This window comes from Fukomys damarensis, unplaced genomic scaffold, assembly GCF_012274545.1.
Source record: "Fukomys damarensis isolate Sample0158 unplaced genomic scaffold, DMR_v1.0_HiC HiC_scaffold_13, whole genome shotgun sequence".
In the NCBI taxonomy this organism is placed as follows: Eukaryota; Metazoa; Chordata; class Mammalia; order Rodentia; family Bathyergidae; genus Fukomys; species Fukomys damarensis.
Genome location: NW_022900925.1, coordinates 24,220,114 through 24,228,277, shown reverse-complemented (window position 1 = coordinate 24,228,277; position 8,164 = coordinate 24,220,114). Strand labels below are relative to the sequence as shown.

Sequence of the window (8,164 nt, the reverse complement as noted above, 5' to 3'; positions counted from 1 at the left end):
CTCCAGGGGGAGCGGGCCGAGCTTCTCCGGGTAGCCGAGGCGCAGGACATTCCAGTTCTTAGGCCCAGGCGGCAGAAACTGGATGCCCTATGCCACTACCAGGTGCACCAAGGCGTCTGCATGGAGGTGACCCCTCTGCGGCCCCAGCCGTATACTGAGCCCGGGAAGGCGAGCCCAAGCGATGACCCCCAGCAGCTGTGGCTCGTCCTCGAGGGGCTCCATGATCCACGGAATCTTGGTGCTGTGCTGCGTTCCGCTCACTTCCTTGGCGTGGACAAAATCATCACCAGCCGTAGAAACAGGCAGGGCATCCCTTCTTCCCCAAGTACCTTGGTCCTTGGGTGCTCCCTCAGCACGTCTCCCCGTCCATCGCCAAGCTCCTCACCCTAAGCTCTGGGAGCCCGGGGGTGGGTGGGCTCGGGGTTTGAGATTGCCCAGCCTAAAGGGGGAATGGGGAATCTTTGCAGCTGCCCACTCACTCCAGTAGTCAGCAAGGCCAGCGCGGGGGCTATGGAGGTGATGGACGTTTTCTCCATCGATGACGTGGCCGGTTTTTTACAGGTAATGGGGGGCGAGAGGGAAAGGAGCAGAAAGAGCCTGTAGCCCGACCTCTTCAAGAGCACTCAGCCAGCAGCGGATGGGGAAAGGGGACAGAGGAGGGGATGCTGACATTGATTCTTATGGCCTCCTAAATCCCATTGGGAAGGGAAAGGTTCCGGAGGGGGGGATCTCTCTCTCTCTCTCTCTCTCTCTCTCTCTCTCTCTCTCTCTCTCTCTCTCCCCCCTCCCCCCTCGCCCTCTGCCTCCCTCCCTGTCTTTCCCCTTAAACTACAAATGGAGTGCTGTCTGAAGTTAGGAACTTGTGGGAGTCATTCCCTCTGCTGCAGTCCTCTGCCCCTTCTGTAAGTCTACCTCCTTGTCTCATTGCCAGCGGAGTAGGTCTCCAGTAATGCCTCTTGTTCAGCTGTGGGGAGCTGGTGCACCGGAGATCTGGGCTCCTTGAGTAGGGAACATCTTGAAAGGATTTTTGAGCCAGACTTGTATGACTTTTTTTTTTTTTTTAAGAAGTAAAGTTTACTGGGGAGACATGAAGAATCTTTTTTATTAATATGTTTGCAGTGCATGATAATTACAATAGTGGTGGGGACTTGGTACATTACCTAACACATCTTACTTCTTTTTGCTTCCCCTTCCCTTTCCCTCCTTCCTCCATCCCTCCAAAACCTGTAACTTTGCTATTAGGAAGGGCAAATTTCAGGAAGCCCCTCTCCAGTTGCTATGGCTGCCTTCAGCTGTGTTTCCTTTGCTGGACACATGGGGGCAGAATTACCCCACATTTGGCAGCCCCTCTGACACTGCCCGGTGCAGTGAGGACCCCACCCCCATCTCCCTTGAAAAGGGGAAGAGCTCTGGGATGGATTTAGAACAATACTGCCCAATAAACAGAATGCAACCCTCATATAATTTTGGATTATCTATAGTGGCCGCATGAAAAGTAAAAAGAAGCAGGTTGAAATTAATTTTGCTATTTTGCCCAGTATATCCACAATATTGTCATTTTTACATAAATTCATTTAAACTATCATTATTATTGCTGTGAATGTACTGGAGATTGATTGAGCCCAGTGCTTTTGCACTGAGCTACATCCCCCCTCCCCCTTTTTTTTAAAATTTGAGACAGAATCTTGGAGTTACCCAGACTGGCTTGAACTTGCAGTTTTCCTGGCTCAGACCTCCCCACAAAGACCTGGGATTACAGATGTACTCCACCACTCCTGGCTCATTTTAATTTTTTTGAGGGGGGGATCGGGGATTGAACTCTGGTCCTTTTGCAAGCGGTGGAACCACTGAGCTAAATCCCTGGCCCCTCATTTTATTGAGTTTATTGGTACATTTAGGGATACAGTACAGTTACATTCATTGTTGGGATCATGTGCCTTTACATGGCAAGTCTTGATTCTCATTTTTTTCCCCTTACCTCTGCCCTCCCTTCACCCCCTCCTCCCTTCCCCATCTACAAACACTTTATTTTCATCTTTTCATTCTCTCACATTTTTTTCTTTTCCCTTTTTGTTCTTCCCCTACGTATCACACCTTCCCTACATCTTTAGCTCCTTTCCTCCCATTTCTAAATGTCAGTAATCTTATTAGAATCTTATGCATTGTTGCAGAATATTCACACCAGGGAAACTATTTGGTATTTACACATGTGGGACTTATTTATTTCACTTAGGAGTATATCTTCAATATGTATCCATTTTCCTATGAATGAATCTATTCTCTCGCTCTTTATGGCTGAGTAATATTCCATTTTATAGAAAAACCACAACTTCTTTATCCAGTTTCCAACGGATGGGCAAATAGGTTGTTTCCAAGATTTAGCTATTACAAACTGTGCCGCTATAAACATGGGTGCACATACTTCTCTGTGATATGATTCTTTTAGTTCTCTTGGAAAGATACCCAACAGAGGGATGGCTGGGTCAAATGGAACCTCCAGTCCAAGCTCTTTGAGGTATCTCCATATTGATTTCCATAGTGGTTGCACTAGTCTGCACTCCCACCAACAATGGAGGAGGGTTCCTTTCTCCCCACAACCCCGCCAACATTTGTTATTGTGTGATTTCTTGATAGCAGCCATTCTTTGTGGGGTGAGGTGGAATCTCAGTGTTGTTTTCATCTGCATCTCTCGAATGACCAGTGATGTGGAACATTTTTTCATATATTTTCTTGCTGCTTTCACTTCTTTGTATGAGAAATGTCTGTTCATTTCGGATGCCCATTTTTGGATCGGGTCTTTATATTTGGGGGGACTGATTGTTTTGAGTTCTTTATATATCCTTGATAATAGTCCTTTGTCTGAGGTACAGCTGGTAAAAATTTTTTCCCACATTGTAGATTGTCTCTTAGTTCTGCTAATGGTTTCTTTTGAAGTACAGAAGCTTTTTAGTAAGATGAGATCCCAGTTGTTGATTCTTTCTGCTAGTTCCCGTGCTACTGAGGATTTGTTCATAAAGTCTTTTCCTATACCAATGTCTTCCAGAGTTCTGCCTAACTTACTTTCCAGCAAGTTTAATGTTTCTGTTTTAATATTTAGATCTTTAATCCATTTGGATTTTAATTTAGTGCATGGCGAAAGATAAGGGTCTAATTTTAATCTGTGACAGGTTGATATCCAGTTTTTCCAACACCATTTATTAAAGAGGCTATCTTTCCTCCACTGAGGATGGTGAGCTCCTTTGTCGAAGATGAGGTAGCTGAGTACATCTGCATTTGTTTTTGTGTCTTCCAGTCTGTTCCATTGATCCTCAGGCCTATTTCTTTGCCAGTACCATGCTGATTTTATCACAGTGGCTTTGTAGTATAGTTTCAAATTGGGAATTGTTACACCTGGTGCCATGTGACTGTTGCCTATAATGGCTTTTGCTATTCTAGGTCTCTTGTGGTTCCAAATGAATTTTTGGATTCTTTTTTCTAGTTCTGTGAAATATAGTGTTGGAATTTCAATTGGCATTGCATTGAATGTATATAGCAGTTTCGGTAGTATGGCCATTTTCACTATGTTGATTCTTCCTACCCAGGAGCAGGGGATATCTTTCCATTTTTTTATATCCTCTTCGATTTCTTTTTTCAGAGTGCTGTAGTTTTCAGTGTAGAGATCTTTTGTTTCTTTTGTTAGATTGATTCCTAGATACTTCATTTTTTTGGATGCTATTGTAAAAGGAATTTTTTCCCTTATTTCTCTTTCTGTCTGTCTGTTATTTGTGTATAGAAAGGCTATTGATTTTTGGGTATTCACCTTGTATCCAGATACTTTACTGAATCTGTCAATTAAGTCTAGAAGTTTTTTGGTGGAGTTTTTTGGATCTTCAATGTAGAGTATCATATCATCAGCAAATAATGATAGTTTAACTTCTTCCTTTCCTATCTTTATTGCTTTAATTTCTTTCTCTTGTCTAATTGCTGTGGCTAATGTTTCCAGAACTATATTGAAGAGAAGTGGCGATAGTGGGCATCCTTGTCTTGTTCCTGATTTTAACATGAAGGTTTTCAGTTTTTGCTGGCCCCTCATTTTAAATATTAATGAAGTATTTTCCCTCTCACCTTAACATCTTCACATATAGCACATCTGAATTTGGACTGGCCACATTTCAGTTGCTTAATAGTCACATGTAGCTACTGTATTGAACAGCATGTTTTGTGGCTGTGCTTTCTCTTCAGGAGCCCCCAGCAGAGGAACTGTGGCCAAGCCTGCAGGAGACGGGTTCCCCCTCCTCATTTCCAGCCCCTGATCAAGTAGCTCCTGAAAAAACAGAAACACTGTATGGAGACTTACTAAAGCTCCACTCTGCCTCCCATCAGCTGCTGATCCCAGAGCATTGTCTTCCCTCCTTTTACTGTGGAAGAACTGGAGGGCCAGGTGTGGTTGGTGCACACCTGCAATCCTAGGTACACAGGCTGAGGCAGGAGTATCTCAGATCGGAGGCCATCCTGGGTTACTTAGTGCAACCCTGTTGCAAAAACAGAATTTAAAAAAGGACTAGGGACTAGCTCAGTGGCCAAGTGCTTGCCTAGCATGCATAGAACCTAGGTTTAATCTCCACTACTCGGGAAGAAAAGGAAAGAAAGAAACAACTGGAGATGCTCCAGGCAGAGGCTAGGACTGGGCCTCACCCCCTCCTGCCTACTCCAAGACACTTCTGTAGGAGTCCCACCGCTCTCTTGCATTATCAGCATGTGAGTAAACATTTCCTTCCCCTCCTCACAGAGTCGGATCTGCACCCCCAGCTACATCAAAGCCCTTGACAAGGTCACAGAGCCCGCATTGCTCTATCCAAGGGTCAGTCCTCAGTCCTTCAGACTTGGCACAGATGGCCGCACCCTCTTCCCCGAGAGACTCTTCAACCTGGGTTTTGTCTTTTCTGGTGTTGGGGATCCAACCGAAGCCCCTCCTGGAACAACCTAGGCAGAGGGTCTACCCCCAAGCCATGCTCCAGCCTTCTTTTCACCTGGTTTTCCTCCTGCCTTTGTGAACTCTTGGATTCATCTCTGGTGATTCACGTTCACCCGGACCTCTAGATAGTAGCATTTCTAGGTCTCACGGCATTAAATACCACCTATATTTCAGTGCCTCCTAAATGGAGACCCTAGTCTGGATTGTCCTGGCCGGTTGCCTCCACAGCAGTTTCTTTCACAAGGGCATTTCACACTTTTTCAAAACTGTTTCTTCCTAGGCTAAACTAGCCCAATTGATGGCCGTTCCATCCTGTTGGTGACTGAACCCAGAAGCCATGGCAACATCCTTGACTTCCTGTTCTCACACCCACGTTCCCCATCACCAAATCCTTTCAGCTTTACCTTGGAGTTCTTTCCTAGCTCTCACCATTTCTCACTATCTGCATGGCTGCCACCCTAGTCCAGCCAGCAGCTCATCTTGACCACTTGTGGAAACCTCCTCTCTGGTCTTGCATCATACTTGGCCATCAGCATAGCAGGCAGAGGTTCTGATGAAATATAAGTCAGTCTTGTGTGACTTCTCTGCTCCCACCTTTCAAAACATTTCCCAGCTCTCGGAGTGAAAGTCAGAGCCCTGGAAGGGCCCTTTGAGGTCCTACCTCAGTGATGGCGAATCTATAGCACTTGCACTGCAGCAGGCATGCGGAGCCCTGTTAGCCCGCAAGCCAAGTTGCCATGTTATTTTTTCTAAACTAAAACCTCAGTACTCAGGTTTAATCGCAGTGTTGGCACTTTGCAATAAATAAGTGGGTTTGGCGTTGCGTTTTGTTTTTTGGTCTTGTTTTTGGTACCGGAGATCGAATTTGGGCCCTTGCATTTGCGAGGCAGGCACTAGAACCACTGAGCTAAATACCTGGCCCTGGCGTTACATTTTGGGCACTCGGTCTCTAAACATTCGTAATCACAGTCCTACCTTATGTGGCCATTGTTCCATCTCCCTTGCCTTTTCCTCAGGTATGCAAGGTAAGTGAGGCCTTCGTACTCGAAGATCTCTGCCTGGAATATTCTTCCCCTCCGCATGATGTTCTCTGATCATATTCAGGTCTGTACTCAACTGTTACTTCAAGTAGGCCTTTCCTAAATGCTTTCACAAGGCTGAGATTTTGGTCTTTTTTTTCCCCCAACCCAGGGGTGCTACATCCCCAGCCCTTTTTAATTTGAGACAGGGTCTTGCTGTGTTTCCTTGCTGGCCTTGAACTTGGAATCCTCTGACTCAGCCTTCAGAGTGGCTGGGATGACACGTGTGTACCACTATGCCTGGCATGGTCTGCATTGTTTGTTCATGGCCCTATCCCCAGTTTCTGGAACCAAGCCTGGCTGGGTCGAAGTATTTAGTAACCTTTGACTAAATTGAGTGGATCTGAGCGAATGCAAGGCTGCCTGTGCTCCTCCTTGGCCTGGGCTCTGATGAAGATTTGGTGAGCGAGAACTTGGTGTCTTCTTCCCTTTTTCAGGTCAAAGCTGGGCAGGGCTGGCTTGTAGCCGGCACGGTGGGCAGTCTGGCACCTGAGATTTCCCAGTCCTCCAAGATCCCTGTGACTAGTTGCTTAGAGTTCCTCTGGGACCGGCCTACTCTCCTCGTGCTGGGTAGGTGGATGTCCCTGCCTTTTGGTGCTCAGATACACATTTCTTGAGCTCTTGGATGTCCAGCAGGGCTTCCTAACCTCTGCCTGTGCTCTGCAGGGAATGAGGGCTCTGGTCTGTCTCAGGAGGTGCAGGCCTCATGCCAGCTTCTCCTTACTGTGCTGCCTGGGCGCCAGCTGCCTCCTGGACTCGAGTCTTTAAATGTGTCTGTGGCTACAGGTGAGTCTACTTCCCTTTCCTGGTGCCCTCTAATCACACACAGGTAGCTTCCTTCCCGTCCCATTTTTCTGGCTCGTTCATCCTGAACAAGCTACTCAGTCTTGCCCTGTATCAGTTGCTTCAAGTGCGAATTGAGGAAAATACCTCCTTTTGAAGATGAAATGAGGAAGTACGTGGCAAGTGTCAAAGCCTTCATATGTGGTCCTTCCTCTCCTCTGTCCCTCTCTCTTTCCCTTGTCCTTCTGTCCCTGCAGGAATTCTTCTTCACTCCATTTGTAGCCAGAGGAAGGGTTTCTCTGCAGAGGAGGAAAGAGGGCAACTTCTCCAGGACCCTCCATCAGAAGAACTCCGAGTGGCTGAACACCCAGGACTGTCTTCAGAATCAGAAAGAGAGAGGCACAAAGGGGACTGACGGGCTGTCTGAGATGCGAGCATGCTGGCGTCGGGATGGCTGCAGCTCCACTCGTGTGCTGGAGTCTCCCTGCGTGTGGACCCAGTGCCCTGTTCTTGACTCCAGTGAACTGTGGGCAGGGGACTTCGAAGTAGAGACCAGAGGAAGTTGGGCCTCCTGTTTCAAGGTTGGACTTGCAGTTGGAGATGGTAGTTTGCTCATTTCCAGGGTGGGCTAGGATGGATGTGTCTGCCTGGAAGCCAAAGGAAGTGCTTCAGGAGGGACCAGGCACCCAAACCAGGGGTCTGATTCTTCCAGAACTGGGTGTTGCCTGTGGTGCCCACGGGAGTGAGAATGCAGGGAGGCCGAGGACCTTGTACGGGCAGACTACTGCCCCTCTGTGGCCCATGAGCACGTCTTCCTTTTCATGTGCCTGGAAACCCTGGTCTGCACCTCCCATTTAGCCTTGTGTGGATGAAATAAAACCATCTGGCGTCCAGCAGCCACTCAGCAAATGAGAGTGTGTCTGATTCCTTCAGTAGGTGGCAGCCTTGCTCTTTGGTCCACAACTTAGGAGAAGCTTTATAGCTACCTGGGGGACTCTTGGCCTCAGCCCCACCAGACAGGGAAAGTTAGCAAATAACCTGCCTCACTACATCCCCTTGTCCCCCACTCATGCCCCCAGTGACCCAGCAGTTAATCTACCTCAGTGGAAGGAACCAATGAACCAAAGCCCTCACCTTTGAGTCTGCAAGGTGGTGAGAACAGGCCTGCAGTTTATTGTACAAACCAGACAGATGGTATTCCTGGGTACATTTTCATTATATATCCTTTGAATCTTTTTGAATTCTCTCTCTCTCTCTCTTTCTTTTTTTTTTTTTTCCGGTACCAGGGATTGAACTCAGGACCTTGCGCTTGCCAGGCAGGTGCGGTGCCGCTGAGCTACATCCCCAG

At 47.3% G+C, this 8,164-nt stretch overlaps 1 protein-coding gene across 1 annotated transcript in view; it reads left to right on the top strand.

The window, feature by feature from the left end:
• The window catches only part of Mrm1 (mitochondrial rRNA methyltransferase 1), an 8,188-nt gene extending 444 nt beyond the window's left edge, over positions 1-7,744 (top strand). Inside the window, 5 exon segments of the mRNA XM_033762917.1 lie at positions 1-302; positions 468-561; positions 6,471-6,603; positions 6,700-6,819; positions 7,074-7,744. The exon segment at positions 1-302 is cut by the window's left edge and continues 90 nt beyond it. Of these exon segments, the coding sequence (XP_033618808.1) occupies positions 1-302; positions 468-561; positions 6,471-6,603; positions 6,700-6,819; positions 7,074-7,231 (807 nt within the window). The 3' untranslated portion in view covers positions 7,232-7,744.
• The last annotated feature ends 420 nt before the right edge of the window (positions 7,745-8,164 follow it).